This window comes from Rhinatrema bivittatum, chromosome 16 (assembly GCF_901001135.1).
Source record: "Rhinatrema bivittatum chromosome 16, aRhiBiv1.1, whole genome shotgun sequence".
Taxonomy (NCBI): domain Eukaryota; kingdom Metazoa; phylum Chordata; class Amphibia; order Gymnophiona; family Rhinatrematidae; genus Rhinatrema; species Rhinatrema bivittatum.
Window position 1 is genome coordinate 16,136,108 of NC_042630.1, and position 20,527 is coordinate 16,156,634.

At 41.5% G+C, this 20,527-nt stretch overlaps 1 protein-coding gene across 1 annotated transcript; it reads left to right on the forward strand.

Moving 5' to 3' along the window:
• Window positions 1-645: 645 nt before the first annotated feature.
• Window positions 646-10,670, forward strand: LOC115077436 (extracellular calcium-sensing receptor-like). The gene is made up of 6 exons (XM_029579726.1): window positions 646-869; window positions 1,538-1,604; window positions 2,620-3,465; window positions 8,177-8,404; window positions 8,850-8,973; window positions 9,748-10,670. The coding sequence occupies exons 1-6, from the start codon at window positions 646-648 to the stop codon at window positions 10,668-10,670; spliced, it is 2,412 nt and encodes an 803-aa protein (XP_029435586.1).
• The last annotated feature ends 9,857 nt before the right edge of the window (window positions 10,671-20,527 follow it).

Below are 20,527 nucleotides of genomic sequence, written 5' to 3' on the forward strand. Positions count from 1 at the left end.
TCTATTCTGTTCAGAGTCCTTCCTATCAGGTGCCAAGGTAAAAATACATAGGAGGATGTCCTCCGGCCAAGGTCTTATCAGGGCATCTATCCCGCTGGAGCCCGGTTCTTTCCACCACTCAAAGAAGTTGTCTGTCTTGACGTTTGCTGGATTGCCATCAAATCCATTACTGGCTGATCCCATTGGTTTACTGTTTCTGAAATGCCTCACAGCTGAGTTCCCCTTCCTCTGCAACTAGCCTGTTTCTGCTGAGGAAGTCAGCTTGCACATTCTCAAGTCCCATGATGTGGAAAGCTGATAGGAACCATAGATTTAGTTCTACCAACCGACATAGCCTGCTTGCTTCAGCTGCTATTGTCTGGCTGTGGGCCAACCCTGCTGGGCTTCCAAAATCAGATGCGATTGAGCATACTTAGACAGGTGTGGTCATAGGCTGCTTCCTTGCTTTTTTACATATACTACCACTGTGGCATTGTCTGAAAGGATTTTGATTGGTTTCCCTTTTATTAGGGGTGGGAAGAAGAGTAGGGCTTGTCTGATAGCTTTTGTTTCTATCACATTCCATGAAATCCTATGTACTACTGAACAATTGTAAATATCTCGAGTGTTTCTGCTGATTATTACTATTTTCTCAGCCTGCCCCGAATGCCAGACTGCATCATGGCACTTCTTGGGTTGATGGTTCTGCTGGTGATCCCCCCTCCTCTCTGCAATGCTTCCTCCCTGTCCCCGGGCTGCGCTCTCCACAGCCAGAAAGAGGTGGGCTTTGTGCAAGACGGGGACATCCTGATTGGAGGATTAATTCCTGTACACCTCAGCTGCCTGAGACCAGACATTCAGATCGCTGGACAGCCAGATCTCTACGATATGTAAGATGTCTACTTTTCAGCTTCACCTTGCACTGTGCTAAACGTTTTCTATACTGTTTTAGAAGTCTCCTAGCTGTGTAAGATTGCTTCTGCTGTTACAGCCTTTGTATGTCTCTGCTCTGTGGTTCCCCTTGCCTTCAGACTGTGTGTGCAGATACCTCTTCCCTTAATTCCGGGGGTGATATGTGTATGTGTATTTCTGCTCCATAACTCTCCAAGGGTGATTTGTATTTGTGTCTGCTCTGTAATGCTCTATGGATGCTGCTTGTGTCTAAATACATGATTCTCTGAGGGTGCCACTTTCCTGTGTGCATCTCTGCATTGTCACCCCCAACTCATATATGCCTCAGTTTACTGGCTATAACCCATGAAGTCCATATTCAGTGATTGTTTAGCCATTTAAAAACTTATCAGAGTTAATCAGATGACTTGACTGGTTAACTTAACTCCTCCCAGAAATGCCCCTGGGACACTTCTAAGTTACAGTAGGCTTAGCTGAATGTGGGGAAAATATTCAAAAGTAAGTCAGCACATAGTTGAATATCTTGTGAGTTATCTAGCTAAATGCCTCTGAATATAGACCTTCATATTATTTGACACAGTCAGCTGCTTTTTTTGTGAAAAATGTGTCTTTCCCTGTGTATTTTTTGCTTTCATTGCCTCATCAGCCAGTCACCTGGTATTCATCTAATGATGTCACAAGCAATAAGCACAGAAATCAGAGTCAAAGATCTGGTACTGCTAACTACTAATTATTTCTAAAATGCTACTAGATATACAGGTTAGGGTGACCAGTAATGGACAAAGATGCATTACACTGCCATAGCCAGGGACTGGAACTCCAGCTTCCTTATGAGAATTGAGAAAACAAAGCCCAGAATGCAGACAAAGAACGCAAGGCCTAGAAGCTAGGCAGATATAATCTGGAAGCCAAAACACAAAAACACAAAGGCTTGAGACAACTAAAAATGATTATTACCCTCACATGAGTGCACACACTTCCTGAGTGTGGAATTCTATTTGCTCCTCAGAGTTGACACTAAGGCATATAGCTGGGTTCAAGCCATGGTGTTCTCCATAAATGAAATTAATCAAGACCAATCCCTCCTCCCCAACATCAGTCTGGGCTTCCAGATTTACGACACCTGCAACTCAATCACTAAAACTCTGAGGGGCACCATGTGGATGCTGACAGGGCAGGAGAAGCCCATTTTGAACTATCGGTGGCAAAGCCAAGCTTCATTGGCAGCCCTCATTGGAGAATCCACTTCATCATGCTCCATTTCTATTGCAAGGGTTTTGGGACTTTACAGGTACACCCAGGTAAGACAAGGTCTCCTTATCTGAAATCAGCAACAAGGTTAGTAGTACGGAAATAATGGTAGCTGTGAAGATCAAGAATTCTACAAGCACTCATAGACCAATGGAAAAGTTTTACTTTTCCTTATGCTCAAGAATAATTTTATCAACGTGAGTGAATAGATAAAATTAAGTTTGCATGTGAACAAAACTACTTAGGTAGCCCAACAACAGATAGCTTCTTCAAAATAATCAAATTCCTTTTATTTCCAAGATCAGGTCCTCTCTTGATGCTTTTACCCATGGTTAAGATAAAAATGATATAAAGACACCTATGTAATAATGATGATATTATTTTTATAGTATTGGAATATTAGAAAATTCTCAACCTGTTTCTGTTTTAAGAAATCTGGCCCCTTCCTTCTATTCACTAAACCCTCTGCTTTTTCAGCTAAGTTATTTCTCAACGAGTCCAGTGCTTAGTGACAAGTTCCAATTTCCATCCTTTTTCCGAATGCTTCCCAGTGATGGCATTCAGGCCCTGGGACTGGCCAAGATGGTAGTCCACTTTGGCTGGGCATGGGTGGGGCTGCTGTCCAGTGCAGGTGACTATGGGACTCTTGGATCACAGATCTTGAAAATGGAGCTGTCAAAGCTGGGTGTTTGCATTGCCTTTCATGAAACATTCCCTATGGTTTCCACATCTATGGAACTCAAGTTAATCTTGGATGTGGTCAAGAGATCAACTGCAAAAATCATACTTGTTTATTCTTCATACACTTACTTCATGCCAGTGATAGAGGAGCTATCCAGAGCAAACATTACTGGCAAGGTATGGATAATTTCTGATGCTTGGTCAAGTGCCTTCCACCTATTAAAGAGACAATATGCTTCTATTTTGACTGGTACCATTGGGTTTGCAGTACATGAAGGTGTAATGCCAGGGTTCAAGGAATTCCTTCTCAAACTTCATCCTTCCACCTCTCCAACTGACATATTTATCAAACTCTTATGGAAGGAGGTTTTCAGGTGCTATTGGCCTGACTCAGAGAACAATTTGACCATCTTGGCCAACATGGTTGTCAGCACACCCATGATCATGTGTACAGGCACTGAGAAACTGAAAGAGTTTAATGGTAAAATTCCACGTGAATTTGACATCAGCACTAGTTACAATGTCTACAATGCAGTTTATTCCGTGGCCCATGGCCTTCAAGATATGCAGTCCTGTGTCCCAGGGAAAGGTCCCTTCATCAATCACACATGCGCTGACATAAGGACTTTCAAACCATGGCAGGTAAGAAACAACAGTAAGTGTAAAGTTGTATGGGTCGAACAAGTGTCAAAGCAAATTATTCAGGCCAAAAGTATTAATCTGCGTTAATTGGCTGTCTGAAAATTTCCCTTCTTCATTGCAGCTAAATGTACAAACACTTAGCTGCAACCAGAGGAGGCATTGCCGCCTAGAAATTAGAGCAATAATCAATATTTAAATAAAATAAAATAAGAATGTTTAGATTAAAATAAAATAAGCATGTCCTACTCAACCAGATTGCCCCTCGTATCTATCTGATGCTTTTTCAAGCATAAACGGGTAGAGAGGGAGAAGGTCTAATAGCCATTATTAAAACTTGTTTCAAACCAGTGCAGTTTTCACTAGAGTCCATCCCTCCTCTAGAAATTCTTCATTTAGCTGCAATGAGAGAAGGCATTGCTGCCTAGAATTTAGAGTCCCTGCTGAAAGACTATGTAAATAGTTCAAATGCAGAGTTGCAGTTGCGAAAAGTCTGTGGGACAGTGATTGACATTTTGGAAATAATCTGTAAACTTTATTTGAACACCCAGTCTGTGTCCAGCTTCTCTGTCCCTGAGGGGAATACAATACCAGAGAAATACCTACAGTTAAGTGGAAACACTCCATCACCTGGGCCATGAAGGGTTTTCTTTACCCCCACAGCAAGAACTCCCTCCCTGGAATCTGCAGAAAGAAGGGATAGGATGTAAAGAGTAGCCCCAAATAAAAAATACTTTTATGGCCTTAGGAGAAACAGCAAAACCCCTGAAAAGGGGTTACATTATACATAATCTTGGTCACACTCTTGATATAATATTTGTTAATCGAAACTTTATTGCTCAGGATTGCATGGTCAGACCATTTTCTGCTTGAGACTACTTGCTCAATTTAAAAAAAGCAAGAGATTATAAATGATTCAAACCACCACACTTCAATTTATAAATGTGGTTATATCGATCCCAAAATATTTAAAGAATCCCTCTTATCCAAGCTTTTCTTAGATAATGTAGACGTTGCTGTTGATTCATGGAACTCAACTATCTTGGTATTTTAGATAACATTGCACCAAAGAAAATTGTTCAGACCCAGCGTTCAAAATCTGAACCTTGGTTCACAAACACTTTAAGAGTAATAAAACAACAATCACAATGATAAGAGTGACACTAGAGGAAGTATCCCTCTAAGATTACAAAGACTGTTTATTACCGAAAGCTGGCAGCCTATCATGCCAAGCTTAATTGCACTAAGAAGCAACACATAGGATTTGCTCATTAGGAAATAATCCCAACTAGTTAGTACAGGTAGTGAAATCTTTGATCATGAGACCTTCTGGGTCATCTTTTTCTCTTGAGTTTTCTTCTGAAAAATGTAATGATTTCACTAACTTCTTTGTTTCCAAAATAGTGGATATACAGCATTATTTTACAATTGATGTGACTTTATCAACTATAGTAGATATCCAATCAGCTTTGAATTGGGACACTTTTGATGTAACAATTAATATTGAGGTAACACATATTTTGGCATGGATGAACTCTTCATCCTGTCCCCTAAATCCTTGTCCTACCTCTTTAATTAAACTTATGAGAGATGAGGTTAGTGATCCTGTTGCATTTATTATTCTATCTTCTGGAATCTTTCCTGAAAGAAGCTTCAGTATGGCCTATTCTTAAAAAAAACAATAATGCTGATCATTCCATATTGGCTATTTACAGGACAATTTCCTCTCTTCCACTGCTGGCAAAAATAATTGAATGTGTGGTATTGGTACAACTTATGGACTTCATTGAGTCCTATGCTATTATTGATTGTTATCAGCTTGGGATCCATAAATTATACAGTATAGAAACCCTATTGTTCTCAAGTTTTGACACTATTATCTGGAGTTTCAAATGTAGTGTGGACTAAGTTATGGTCTTTCTGGACATCTCCACCACTTTCAATACCCCCGATCACATGATCCTTTGTCTCAGGTTCATACTATGTCATGAGTACTTTTATAGGTCAGTCTCTCTTTTTAGGATCCCATGTCATATAGGTGTAACTCATTATTGCTCCTAAGAGATAATGTATTAGTGAAATCAATAATTATTTATAAGGACAAAGCAACTCAGTAATCAGACAAAATAATATTCAGTAAAAGAACATGCTTGTTTATTTTATGTGAGTACATTGATCAAATCGTTTCTAAAATAGATACAGAAAAAAAGAAATGGTTATCTTATCTATACAGGTAAATCTGTCTAGGACTGCTGCCCCCTGATGTAGCAGAAATAGACAGCAATCTCAAGTTCATAATTATCAGCATATTTATATCTTTTTTTATTTGTTTAAATTTATAGACTTTTATAGTCCCATACAGATTTATTGATAGTGGCTTTTAGACTCATGAATATATGAACTGTAACTTATCAATGTCAAATTTACAAACAACATCAGATTTATAAACAGAAACTTCTTAGAGATATGGATTTACATACAGAGTCTTAGATAGAGCTTTATAAACAAAGAATTATTATCTATTTACATTTAGCTGGTTGTATGCCCAGGCTTCCTGTCTTAGCTATCTAACTACTTTGCAATTATGTAATTAAGGATTAAATTATAAACATTAAAGCTTATTATTTTTCTATGCTGGAAACCTATAATAATTTAACAGCTTACAAAGAACTTTGGTTTGGTTTGCTGTCTGGGACGCCTTCCAAGTCTTCTAACTGATGGCATTTAATGTACAGGAAATGCCTCCTGGGAGAGGCTGTATTATCTTCTATTAGACAACTTTGTGTTTCTGAGAGTTAAGCCAAGTCTCATTTCAGAGGCTTCTGGCTGCATTCTTCTGCTCTGTAAGGTGGCTTTTTCTTAAAGGGTAAGAGGCTTCTTGACATTAATAACTGAGGTCCCCATGATCGTTACATCTTCTGACCTGACTGACTGAGGTCCCCATGATCGTTACACCTTCTGACCTGACTGAAATCCTTATGGCTTTCAAGTACAGTTTATAATTTGTTTGTATCATTTTTGGCTAACAGATCCCAGCAAGTGTGATAAGGGAATGCTTGTTTTACTGGAATGATGTAACCAGTGGGGTTCCATATGGTTCATCCATGTCAGTGATACTTTCAACATCTATTTTGCCCCAATATGCAAGATTTTTGCTTGTTTTGGAGTTAATTATCAAATATATGCTCTTAGTTAGAATCTTTTAGACTTGTTTCACTATGTCTGCAGTATGCGAATAGTTGGTTACAACATGGATTGTCATTCTTAGTAAGTTTCCTGTTCGCAATATTCCATCTAGACTTAATTTTAGAGACAACAACATTCTGGTCCAGCAACAAGGATGCAATCTTGGAGTGATTTCTTGACATTGGTCTGACATTAACATGTCATATTAAATTTGTGGTGAAATCCTCTTTTTTTAAACTATGTATATGGTTAGAAGAGTGAAACTATTTCTGGAACCAGGTGACTTTTGGATGACCTTTCAAGTGCTTGTCTTAATGGGCCTAGATTATTGTAATATGATTTATAATGGTCTTCCTGCATATGCTTTTTAACCTTTGGAGCTGGTTCAAAATGCCGCAGTATGTATTCTAAGAATCTAATAGGAACTCCAACACAAGATCATATTTCTCCCAATCTATACCCTTTCCTTTGGCTACCAATTAAATACAGATAGAAAAACAAATTAACATCATTGATTCACAGAGTCATCCATGCAGATCCCAACTGTTGGATGAACTAGTTGTTGTGAATTTAAAGACCCTCACACTCCCTAAGATCTGAAAACGTCTTGTTGGAGATCCCTTCTATAAAATCCGCACATTTAGATATTACATGAGAACGGAACTTTTCAATTGCTGGGCACATTTTTTGGAACTCCCTTCCGGTTAGGATTCAGACTTTTGATTGTCACAGCTGATTCAAAAAGGCCTTAAAAACCTCTCTGTTTAATCAGGCCCATTGGCTGTTGCTTATACTCTTGATGTCGTTAGTAGGTTCAGTTTGCTGATGTATCTTTTGCAAGCATAGTTTCTTTTCCAGGTGAAAGTAGGTTTTTGTGCATTACTTATGTTTGTTTTATTTTTGTATGTATTATGTTATGTATGCTCTTATACGTTGCAATCTGCCTCAAACCTACTTGCAGTGTGCATAAAATTTTTTTTACTAAACTAAAACTAAACATAACAAATGAAGTATAGGTAGCATTTTCAAATTTATGTACTTACTTTTCCAGAAAAATTCTAACTGCAAAAAATGCAGCTGCAAGCAATCACACATACAGCATTTTGTACCCACAGCAAGTTTTAAAGCAAAAGCAAACTCATATTTTAACTTTCAGAGTTGGTGCAATGGTACGGGTAAAAAATACATATATTGTTTGTCTGAATGACAACAGTTTGAAAGTTGCCCCCTGTATTTTCCGAGCAACCAACAAAAGATCATTGCTTAGTCATTCCACCTTCTGAGGACTTCAATTGGGATCTCCAAGACAGAGCTGAGACATACTGCAGGGACAGCTGACTGAGGAAGCTTCCCTTGTTGTCCACCTCCTCCACAAATAAAGAGACAGTTACAGTTTCCTGAACTTCTGGCCTAGGTTCTTTCAGGTGCATAATTTTACAATGTTGAAATGAGAAAAATGATTAACTCTTCCATTGTCTGCCTACACCATCCGCACAACTATGATACCAAAATTTTTTTTTATCACCAGCTCCTACACTACATGAAAAAAGTTCACTTTGTTAACAAGATGGGGGAAGAGATATATTTTGATAACAATGGTGACCCTCCTGCTGTATATGACATCATTAATTGGCAACCAAATCCTGATGGCAGCATCCAATCTGTAAAGGTGGGAAGCTTTAACTCTAGAGCACCCAAAGGTCAAGAGTTGAACATCAACGTGAGCACCATCCAATGGAATACTCGACACACAGAGGTATAAACCCAACATACACAAAGCAAGAGCTAGAATTTTCTCAAAACCCTCTGTGACTGAGGCTCTAAGCCTAGAATGTGAACTTACTTGTCCAATGTCACAAAGACTGGCAGTGGGATTTGAATGCTGGTTCTCAGCTTCCTGCTCTAACCATGGGGCCACACCTCTACTCCATACATTGAGTGGAGATGTTCCTGAGGGTATGTTTAGGTTGGAGGAGGGAAAGTTTGCATGTGGATGGTATTTTCAAATCTTTGCACATACCTTTCCAGCAAAAATCTACTGCAGACAAAAGCATATGTGAGTGGTTTAGAGCCAATCCTCCTTATTTCCAATAAATCTTCAATTGTCATCTAATCAATTAAAAATATACTTTTTCATGTAAGCTCTTTTCAATATAAATTAGATCTAGAAAAGATTTCCTTCTCTTTCCATCCATTTCCAGGTACCACGCTCCATGTGCAGCGAAAGCTGTGGCCCCGGGTACAGGAAGGCGGCTCAGCAGGGGCAGCCCCTCTGCTGCTTTGACTGCATCCCATGTGCAGAGGGGGAGATTTCCAATGTAGTAGGTATGCAAAGTAGAAGTATTATATGTATTGGATTTCATGAAAGGGAAAATAGCACAATATTATATCCAGCTAGTTAAAGCCATTATGACCTCATGAATGGATCCATAGTGTTGGAATGACCCACTCTATTTAAATAATACTAGAGTGACACTAACTGAGATTTCTGCTGCATTCAGGGAATGAAGCCTCTAGTTTTGAAGTAAAAAGATTTGGTCAAGGCTAGGATGTACAAATGACAATCTTAATGGTGCCCGAATAGGGACATGAATTCCTTGAACATAGATAGTTTATCAGTTATTATGGCTATTATCATGCCTGCTGGAGAAGGAACAAAAGGTGAATTTATAGCCACCAAACTAAACATTCCTCACCAATATTCTTAATTACTGTAGAAATGACTGTAGAAATGACAAGGACCCTCCTGATGATCATCAGGCTCTGAACGTAGTATTCCACCACAGCAGTGATTTAAACAGTTTCTCCTCCATGGCTAGTAGAAGATCTTTGGTTGCCATAGCCAAGATAGCCACTATCAGTTTATGATTTCACCCAATCACATGAGCGATATTCACTGCAATCTTTAATTTGTAAATATATTGTAAAAATAATCAATAATTTCCAAATATATTACCTGGTGGAATTGAAAAATTAAAACATCATCAGAAACTGTCAGGTACTTCCATGTTCAGTTGCTTCTTTAGAAAGAACTTCTCATTACAGCAGAGGGGAATTTTCTTTCCATACAACATGAATATTTGATTTTTTAATTTCTAGATTCAACCATCTGTTGGCAGTGTGCAAGTGATCAGTGGCCCAATGAGAGAAGGAGTGAATGTGTCCCAAAGAGAATAGAATACCTCTCCTATCAAGAGGTCATGGGAATCATCTTGGCTATTGTTGCGATTTCCTTCTCCCTCATCACAGCTGCCATATTGTGCATTTTCATCAAGTACCGAGATACTCCCATCACCAAAGCCAATAATCGTGAGCTCTCCTTCCTACTCCTAGGAGCATTGATGCTGAGTTTTCTCTGTTCTCTGCTCTTCATTGGGGATCCTCAGCAAATAACCTGCTTGCTTCGTCAACCTGCCTTCGGTACCATATTTGTCCTTTGTATCTCTTGTGTGTTGGCCAAGACCATTATGGTAGTCATTGCCTTCAATGCAACCAAACCCAACAGTAACTTGAGAGGGTGGGTAGGACCTCAGGTGCCCATTGGTACAGTTTCTTCTTGTACTCTTATTCAGGTCCTCATCTGTGTCACCTGGCTACTGCTTTGCCCTCCCTTCCCAGAGAAGAACATGAAACTGAAGACTGAAATTATCATATGGCAGTGCAGTGAATGTTCAGATGTTGCTTTCTGGTGCATGCTGGGATTCATGGGGTTGTTGGCTTGTGTCAGCTTTCTAGTGGCCTTCCTTGCACGCAAGTTGCCTGACAGCTTCAATGAGGCCAAATGGATCACGTTTAGCATGCTCGTGTTCCTGAGTGTCTGGCTGTCCTTCATCCCAGGCTATCTGAGCACTCAGGGGAAAAACACAGTTGCTGTGGAGGTCTTTGGGATCATCTCTTCTAGTGCAGGGATTCTCATTTGTATTTTCTTACCCAAGTGTTACATCATATTACTGAGACCTGACATGAACACTAGGGAGCAGATCTTAGGGAAAGGGAACAAAAAGAAGATAAAGGCCATTTAGTAATCCATCATAGTCCTCCATTCTGCATCACACTATTACTAATAATCCCAATGGTTCTGAAGGAAACTAGATGATTTTCTAGGTTCTGAATCATTGTACTGTAGAGATGTAGTTCAGGAGCTTTAGACTGATCTTTCTTCATAAGCAACTCAATCAAGATTACTGTTTGCAAATGATGTTGAATTTTAGTTGCAGTTTTGATTTGTGCAATATCTACATAAACTAGGTCTTTCACTAGCCATCAGCAACTAAACTGTTGTTAATCCATGATAGTTTTAAACTGGGTCTATCTTTCTATTGGACTTGCATCCTTATGAGGTAATTTTCAAAGGACTTATGTGAGTAAATGTAACATACTATCATCACAATTTTCAAAAGTCCATTTACATGGTTAAAGTCCACTTATGCACATAAAACGTATTGACAATTCAATGTTATTTATTGTAGCATTTTTCAGAAGTCCACGTACACGTGAATGTGCATTTACACAAGTAAAACCCAACTTTAAACATGTAAATCCTTTTGAAAAATTTCCCCTAAGTAAATAGGTTGCCTAGTTCCTGAAGAACCCTCTTAGTGAGCCAGAAAATCAGCATCTAAAGAGTCCACGTGCTGCAACATCTGGTCTTTCAGCAGTCTGCTGCTAGTCCCTCGTGGTGAAGTGGGAAGTATAAATCTCTATACAGGTCCAGAATTGTAGATGCAAATATTCGGAAACCCATTATGTGGGGAAGATAATTGGCTAATTATAAGCAGTTACTGTATCATCTCCCAAATATTCAGCTGAACTTAACCGGCCCAGATTTCAGCTCAATCTAGTTGGTCAAAATTTAAGCACTCCATTGAGTGCTTCTGGGGTTCCCCAGGAAAGCATAGCTAGTCAGTGCTGAAAATCTAGCACCAATTGTCTAATTTCTCTTTAAAAACAAAGCAAAAAGAAAAGACAAGAGGCAGGTTACATTTAATAAAACTGCCCCGTAGCCCCCATCCACTTTCCCCAACCCTCTCTGGAAATTTGTCTCTTCCTATGTTCCCACTCCCCCTCCCTGGCATCCATCTTGTCCAGACTGCTGCGATGGTGACTACACAGCCTAGTGAGCTGTTTAGCAGCTTAGCTATCACCAAGCTTTCCACGAACCAAGATAATGACAGCTCACTTTTCCATCTTATCGCTCAGTAATATACGTTTCTGCTACAAAATGGCAATGCATCATAGGATGTAAGCTCTCAACCATAGCAACTATATTAGTGGAAGGTATGTGAACAGACCATCCTGATCTTCAGGACCAAGATGAATATGTCACAGCAAGCAGAGACATCTCGATACCATCCAAGTATGATACATGGTTTATATTGCATTTGTACTGAAGGGTAAGGACATAAGAAATTACATGCTGGGTCAAACCAAAGTCCATCAAACCCAGAATGGACAGTCAGGAAGGAGTGGAAAACATGAGGAGGGAACTAGTGAAGCTCGAGAAATGATCTAAGGTCTAGAAGCTAAGATTCAATGCTAACAAAATGCAGAGTAATGCATTTAGGGGCAGATTTTAAAAGCACTGCTCGCGTAAATCCGCCCGGATTTACGCGAGCAGGGCTTTGCGCGCCGGTGCGCCTATGTTCCATAGGCCTGCCGGCGCGCGCAGAGCCCCGGGACTCGCGTAAGTCCCAGGGTTTTTCGAGGGGGGCGTGTCGGGGGCGGGGCAAATCGGCATGGCATTTTGGGGGTGGGCCCGGGGGCGTGGTTTCGGCCCGGGGCGGTCCGGGGGCGTGGCCGCGCCCTCCGGAACCGCCCCGGGTCGCGTCTCGGTGATCTAGCGGCCCGCTGGCGCGCGTGGATTTACTTCTCCCTCCGGGAGGCGTAAATCCCCCGACAAAGGTAGGGGAGGGTTTAGACAGGGCCGGGGGGTGGGTTAGATAGAGGAAGCGAGGGGAAGGTGAGGGGAGGGCGAAAGAGAATTCCCTCCGAGGCCGCTCCGATTTCGGAGCGGCCTCGGAGGGAACGGAGGTAGGCTGCGCGGCTCGGCGCGCGCCGGCTACACGAAATCGGCAGCCTTGCGCGCGCCAATCCAGGATTTTAGCGGCTACGCGCATATCTACTAAAATCCAGCGTACTTTTGTTTGCGCCTGATGCGCCAACAAAAGTACGCAAAGGCACACTTTTTTAAAATCTACCCCTTAGGATGCAAAACTCCAAGGGAAAGTTATAGTATTGGAGGAGAAATTCTTCCAAGCCCAAAGAAAAAGTGGGATCTAAGTGTAATTGTATCTGATAATTTTAAGGTGGCCAAACAGGTAGATAAAGCGACAGAAAGCCAGAAAGATGCTTGGCTGTTGTTACGGGCCCCGCAGTCTGGGAAACCCACCTAGGGAGTGGTACGGGTCTGCAAGGCAGGGCTCGAGACAAGACAAGGACCGGCCTTCCAACTAGTCAACCCCCTGCTCCTAGGTTGAGCCCTTGTGTTCTGGGGGGGCCGGTAGGTCTCTGCCGCGGCACTACATCATGGTGGTGAGTCCATACAGGCAGGAACATGAGTCAGCTTAGACAAGGCAGGCTGGAGACAGGGCTTGGACAAGGCAGGTAGGATGCTAAGCAGGACCTGGAACTAGACAAAATAAGGGTGATAGAAGACAAGGACAAGACTCTGGTACAGGTAGGACTTTACAGAATACTGGAACAGAGAGGACAAGACCAACAAGGCAGACTAGGTCAGGAGTTAGAGCTCTGTCGCTGAACAATTAAATAAACTTTTCAAAAAATAATGTGTGTTTTACAAGTGATTTTAAATGAAGTAAATACCTACACTGTCAGATGAAAAAAATTTTGTTTATTGATGTAATTTATGAAAAATATTAATGGAGTTAGAGAAAGGTTTCATACTAGTGTAGGTGCCCTGCACCTCTGTAAGGTGAACTTATAATCATCAACCTTCCTCCTCCTCCTCAATTGATTTTTAATAATAGTTTTTTTTAAAAAGATTTTTTTGTATGTGTGCTTGTGTTATCCCTAAAAACACCTACAGGATTCTTCCGTGGCGATCCAGAGAGGAAGATCACTTTGGGGCACAACACATTGAACTCAGGAGAAATCGTTGAGAAGAGGGTTGCAGACTCCGTTAAGTTGGTCTCGGGAAACATCGAACCCCCTGAGGAAAGGCATTTCTGTCTGAAACATGTTGGGATAACATAGAAGAAGATGGACATACCAACCAAAAACGGGGAAGTCTGTTTTTATACCCTTTATTAACATTCTCGTTGAGTAGCATTTAGTAAATAGTTTGCAGCATTGCATTTAAAAATTATATTGCCACGGAAGAATCCTGTAGGTGTTTTTAGGGATAACACAAGCACACATACAAAAAAATCTTTTTAAAAAAAACTATTATTAAAAATCAATTGAGGAGGAGGAGGAAGGTTGATGATTATAAGTTCACCTTACAGAGGTGCAGGGCACCTACACTAGTATGAAACCTTTCTCTAACTCCATTAATATTTTTCATAAATTACATCAATAAACAAAAGTTTTTCCATCTGACAGTGTAGGTATTTACTTCATTTAAAATCACTTGTAAAACACACATTATTTTTTGAAAAGTTTATTTAATTGTTCAGCGACAGAGCTCTTGCTCTTGATTGCTTTTTGATTAACAGCAGTTCGCTGTTTTGGTGTATTTTTGGATATTCATAGGTCAGGAGTTAGTCAAGGCAAACACCGAACAAACAACACAAAGCCCAAAGGCAGCAAGACTTAGAAGAGACAGAATAGGCCCGAAGTCCTCAAGGCAGCATACAAGGGAGAATAGGCCAAATTGCCTCAAAACGCGAAACGAGGCAGGATAAGCCCAAGGGTCCAAAGGCAAGGCAGAAGGCCCGTAGGCTACAAAGCAAGGAAATATTTCTTTACAAAGAGTGCGGGGGATGTATGGAACTGTCTCCGTGAAAGTGGTAGAGTCAAAAACAGTATCTGAATTCAAGTCAGCATGAGATAAATACAGGGGATGTCTAAGAAAGTGAGAATCATAATGCTAAATTAATTGGACGGATGGGCAGACTGAATGGGCCATACGGTCTTTTTCTGCCCTCCTGTTTCTATGTTTCCTCTCTCCAACAGTGGCCAGTCTGGGTCACAAGTACCCGATAGATCCCCAATAGCTGGTCCATTTCTTGAATCTCACTCCCAGGGATAAGCGCTGGTTCTCCCAAGTCTACCTGGCTAATAACTGTTTATGGATTTTTTTCATCAGAAACTTGTGCAACCTTCATTTCAACCCCACTATGTTAGTTGCCGTGACCACATTTTCTGGCAACAGATTTCTCAGCTTGATTGTGCACAGAGTGAAAAAACACTTCCTGAATGTTTTTGGTTTTTTTTTTTAAATCTTCTAGTTGCAAGTTTCATGGAACTTCCTCTAGTCCTAGTGTTTTTTGAAAGGGCAAATAAATGTTTCCTATTTACCCATTCCATCCCACTTATGATTTTATACATCTCAATTATATCCCTTCACTGTTGACTATTTTCCAAGCTAAAGAGCCCTCATCTGTTTAGCCTTTTTTTTTTTTTTTAGAAAGGAGCTTTTCTATCCCCTTTACCATTTCTGTTACCCTTCGCTCTACCTTTTCTGTGTCTACCATGTCTTTTTTTAGATGGGTCAACCAGAACTATACACAATATTCAAGGTGCATTCGTACCATAGATCTATACAAAGGCATTATGATATTTCTCAGTTTTGTTCTCTAATGGATGTGCATTTGCTTGAAATGAGAGGGTAAATGCAATGAATAAGACCATTTTTGTTTCATTTGTGGACCCCTGAAATGTATAGAGGGTGCCCATGAATTTAAACAAAAAATTTCATAGATTTATGTTTCCCATTGAAATATATGACCCATTGAAAAGTGCTGTAGTGAGAAAGCTGCAGAGACTAACTGGTGACTATAGCAACTAATCATTGCTTGTGTGAGATAGCAGCTGGCCCAGAGCTGAAGCAGGAGACCTAGGTAAATAGACAGGATGGAAGACCAATCAAAATGAAGCTTTTTTTTTAAGTAGCCTATAGCTGCCCTATGGATCAAGTAACACTAACATCCTCCCACTGAAAGGTCTGAGCATGTGCAAAGATACTCCATTTTCTCTGCTGGATTTTGCAGAGAAATGATGTGTGTTTAGAAGCTCTCTTAGAGTGAAAGAAAAGCTTTTAAAAAGAAGTAACTGGTGTTGGCAAAGGTTTTATTTTTCTGATATTCACTGCTGCAGTCACAGTGCACTTATTCAGGAGAGATAGAGGTACAGCTTTCTGTCTGTTCACTGGGGCAGAGTAGAACTGGAAAAACTGAAGAAATAGCAGTTCCAATGAACACTGATGTTTTTATGTCTATCTGTCTGATACAGCACAGAGCATTGCAATCAGATTATCTGCATACAGATTGAAGTGAAGAGAAACACAGTCTTGCCAGCCTTCTTGATGTATTCTCTTTCTAACAGTTTGTGTATGTGTGTGTAGTCAGTAGTGCACACACACACACACACACTATAGACTGCATGTATGGGTACAACAGGAATGTTTGTACACACTGAGGGATAGCCCTGGAAAGACTTAGACTGAGTTCGTACTAGTAGTAAGCTACTAACTCTGCTTGGCAAATGAACACCGTGCTTGCAAAGCAGTCTGTGAACTTGATTGCATGTGTGTGACAGTCACATGTATTCAGTACTGGAGTGGTACTGGTGATTGCAGGTGCAGTATCAATAAAGGATATTATATATCAAACCACCAGGAAGCCACGTCAAATCCCATCATGCCAGGGTGAGGAAAGGGTAGGGGAAGGAATGGCAGGCGCAGAAGATTGGACGTTGCTTGAAGAGCCAGCCCAGCCTGTCGGACGTACAAGCAGTACTAGTTGGAGGGGAAAAAAATGGGAGTCCTGTACCTGAACAAGAAATTATTTTGACACAGAAAGCCAAAGAAAATAAATTAAATAAATTGGGAAAGCATATGCTGCCACCTTCTGTTCCTCTCCCTTTTTTGTTTTGAAGCAGGGGCAAAAGGCGGGAGAGGCACCAGAGGCTGGTGTTAGCAGGGCAGGGGCAATGGACAGAGGCAGCAGAAGTGCAACACCCAAAACCAGCCAGCATTACTGCTTGAGGCAATGAAGGCGGTGCTTTCCACAGCTGATCCTGAGAAAGACTCTTGTCTGGGATTCCCTGAATCAGAAGCCATTGACAATCTAGTAGCTGAAGAGAATTTGGGAGGTGTGGTCAGGAGTGTGTAACCTTCCAGGGAGGTGATGGGAGGAGGGAGATGATTTTGACAGTGATGACAGCAACTCTTAAAAAAGAGCAGGCAGTGCAATTAGAGAGCACGAATGATGGCACTGGCCTTTCTCCTCTCGGCTAATGGAAGTTTACCGAGTCTCCTTTGGAGGCCGCAGGACAATTGTTCTGAGAACTCATATTTATAGTTTTGTCCTGCGAAATGCTATAAAAAAAAATGCTTATGAACAGGCAAGAATCTGAGACCTTTAGCTGTTGCCAGCAGTTCCAAGATGGGAAAGTAAACAGAACACCACAGCTGTGTTTGGAACTGATAAGAACGCAGTTGGGGGGGGGGGGGGGGGAACATTGCTCCTATCCCAAGCATTTGCCAGTTTTTAGTGCATTAAAAAGTTAGAATAGCTAGAGGGGGAGATAGAGCACTTCCCAGACGTGATAGAGCAGACTGACCCTTTGGAAATGAAAGGTTTGCTGTGTATATATGCATGCATGTATTCTGTATGAACATATTTAGGTAATTGTTATTTGCAATGAACTCTGCTGTATTATTATCTGAGTTTATTTATTCTCTGTTCTATCCTCTTACTGCTTAAATAAACCTGTCAGAAACAACTGGAGCCATGATGTACTGAGTCAGAGTATGCATGAATGTGTGTGTGTGTGTTGGATAAGATCTCAAGGTATAGTCCTGTAGGCGTACAGACACAAGCCCCTTGGGTAAAACTCATAAAGGTAGATTTAAAAAAAAAAAAAAAAAAAATACGCGCATGCATCCATGTATGCACGGTTCCTGGCATGCGCACATGGACGTGGCTATTTTATAACATGCGTGCATAACCCTTTTACAATCGGGCCAATTGTGTGTGTGGTCAGAACCCCAAAAATGGTCCAACCTCCAATGCTAGTGCCGGCATCCACCCCCAAGGATGCAGAGAAGAGATCACGCAAGACATCCTTGGTCTGGAATCGTTTCAAAGTGAGGGAGGGCCGCAAGTTTTGCTTGGGTGTATTCACTGCAGTAAAGCCATCAGTCTAGGGAAGGCTGGCATGCAACGCTGCCTGCAGAAGCAGTACCTGCCGGCACTGGCATCAAAAAGGGTGGTACAACTGGTCTGGATAAACCCCCTCTGCCACTCAAAGCAAAAGCCATAGGAGAAGGGGGTTGAACTCAAAGATACCAGAGATCCTGAACTGACCACAGAAACTTCCTGGCAATTACCTTGAATGCCCCAAACACGCTGCCAGAAATCAACGCATTGCTGATGTTAATTATTTTCTCCTTCGCACACTAGCACCTCTGCTACGTTGTCCGCAGAGCTTGCTCAGTGGTTGTTAATCTATCTACAGTAAATCTTAAGGCATGTCTTTTCATCACCAAGTTATATGTGCTTTTTGTTGCTATTCTAATTTGTTCTACTCCTCCCCTATGGTGAAACTGTAATTGACCTCTGTTTATTTGTTGCTATTTTAATATGCTGTAAACCGCTCTGGGTGGATTTTGCATTCAAAAAGGCAGACGACTATTCCAGGCAATAAATAAATACATAATCTATTGAAATCAGCGAGGAGTAACGACTCTCTTCCTCCTCCGATGGGATCTGGAAGAAATGACGCACAATTACAGGATAATTCTCCCCGGCGGGAGATCTCTCCCTGTCAGAGGGTGGGGAGGAACGAGTATAAATGCAGGCAGGATCCGGGGGCAGTCGCCACTGCGGTGAAACGTCAGGACCTGGGGAGTCACCGGGAAGGATCAGTCTGTACCAATTCAACAAGAATCCAGCTTGGGACTATTGATTTCAGGTATGTTTCTGGTTCAGGCATTTTTCTGGTTTTGCAGCCTGCCTGCTATTAAAAAAAAAAAAAAAGAAAGAAAAAGAAGAAAAGATCTTATCCTTTCATTTCCAGCGCTGTATCTGCACATAATGGGGGTTAAAAATGACAAACAGGATGGTGGCACCTTACTGACTCCTGTCCTGGAAAGCTCATGCCTCAATAATTCAGGGAGTCTATAAGGTGCCACCGGCCTCCTTGTTATTTTTTGTTGCTACAGACTGACACGGCCGCTGTCCTTCTGGAAGTTTCCGTAAAGGGGGGGGGGGGGTGATTTCGGGCACTTTTAGGCCATGCACACTGCAGCCAAGTGGGGAATAACAGATCTTATTCACCTTTGAAAATTAGTAGCCACAAAGTCTGAGTGTGAGAAGCGCCGCCCGTACACTTCTCACCTGCTGTTTGTCCGATCACCTTGGGGGAGGGAGGGGGAGAGGTGTCAAGGACCCACCCTGCTTTACTTCCCCCACTCACGCATGCTGGCAGGAGCGCCCTCTGTGTAACTCGGGTAAAGGTTAAGCGCTTTGGAAGTCCGCGTGGATGGTTTGCCGGGCAGAGGAGGAAACCTTCAGCCAAGACGTTTTTACTCAGGTGAACCACCAGTTTTCCGAATACATGGTTTTGCAAATGAATCCCAGTGAAGAGCCAGAAGGATTATAGCTTGGTGGCGGTGACGTTAGCGGTTTTGCAATCGCAAAGCTGAGTTCTCCCCTGTTCGTTAGCAGCACATGCCTGTGAAGGCTCAAGAGATCAACCTTTGTGGGAGGGGGGGGGGGGGGGTGTAAGAGAGAGAATGAGCCGGAGGAAGGGAATGAAGATGACAGAGGATAGGATGGAGAAAAAGGATCAGAGAGAAAAAAAAAAACAAAGAGAGAGAGACCAGGAAATGTTTTCCACATTAAGATGTGTGACATCTTAATTTTACACTTCATGAAATCACAGTTTTGTTTTTTATTTATAACTTTTGATATTCCAACCATGCGAGAAAGGAAGAGAGAGTTTTCATGTATCACTTTGGCAACAGGTGCACAAATTAAAAAAAAAAAAGGTATCACCTACAACTTAACAGAGTAACATAGCAAATGGTGGCAGGCAAAGATCCAAACGATCCGTCCGGCGCCTGTCCAGCGAGTTGCTTGCGTAGTAATTGCCGCTCCGCACCAGTTACCCCCATTCAGAAATGTTACCTCTGAAGTTAGCAGTAGGGTACCCCTTTTCTTCATTTCCCACCTCTAGCCATTTTGGGATCCTCTGTGTTTATCCCACGCCCTTTTGAATTCCGTCGCTGTTCTTGTCTTCACCGCCTCTTCCAGTAGGGCGTTCCTCGCATCCACCACCCCTCTGCATGAAGGAGTATTTCCTGACATTGCTATGGAGTCCTACAACATCTCCCTTAACTCCAACGCAACACACGTACAAATTGCTGGGCAAATGAAGTTTCCTAAATCTAAGAGAGAGAGAGAGAGAAGTTCAAGTTTCACAAAATAAATCAAGATATTTTGGAAAGCACAGAGGAGATGAGTGAAACTTAAATTTTCATTGGTTCTGGTCATTGCTGGCTGGACAAGATCTGCCAAGGAATAGTTCTTAACTACAGCATTTGATAAAGTGAGCTGTTTCCACATGTCGAAGTTAGCACATAAGGAAGATGGTGAGAATTTTTCCTAGATAACACTGAGCCCTTTGGATTGTCTCCGGTGTTTCCACTGATTTTTAATATTTCCTCAGCCTGACCCACATGCCAGACTGCATC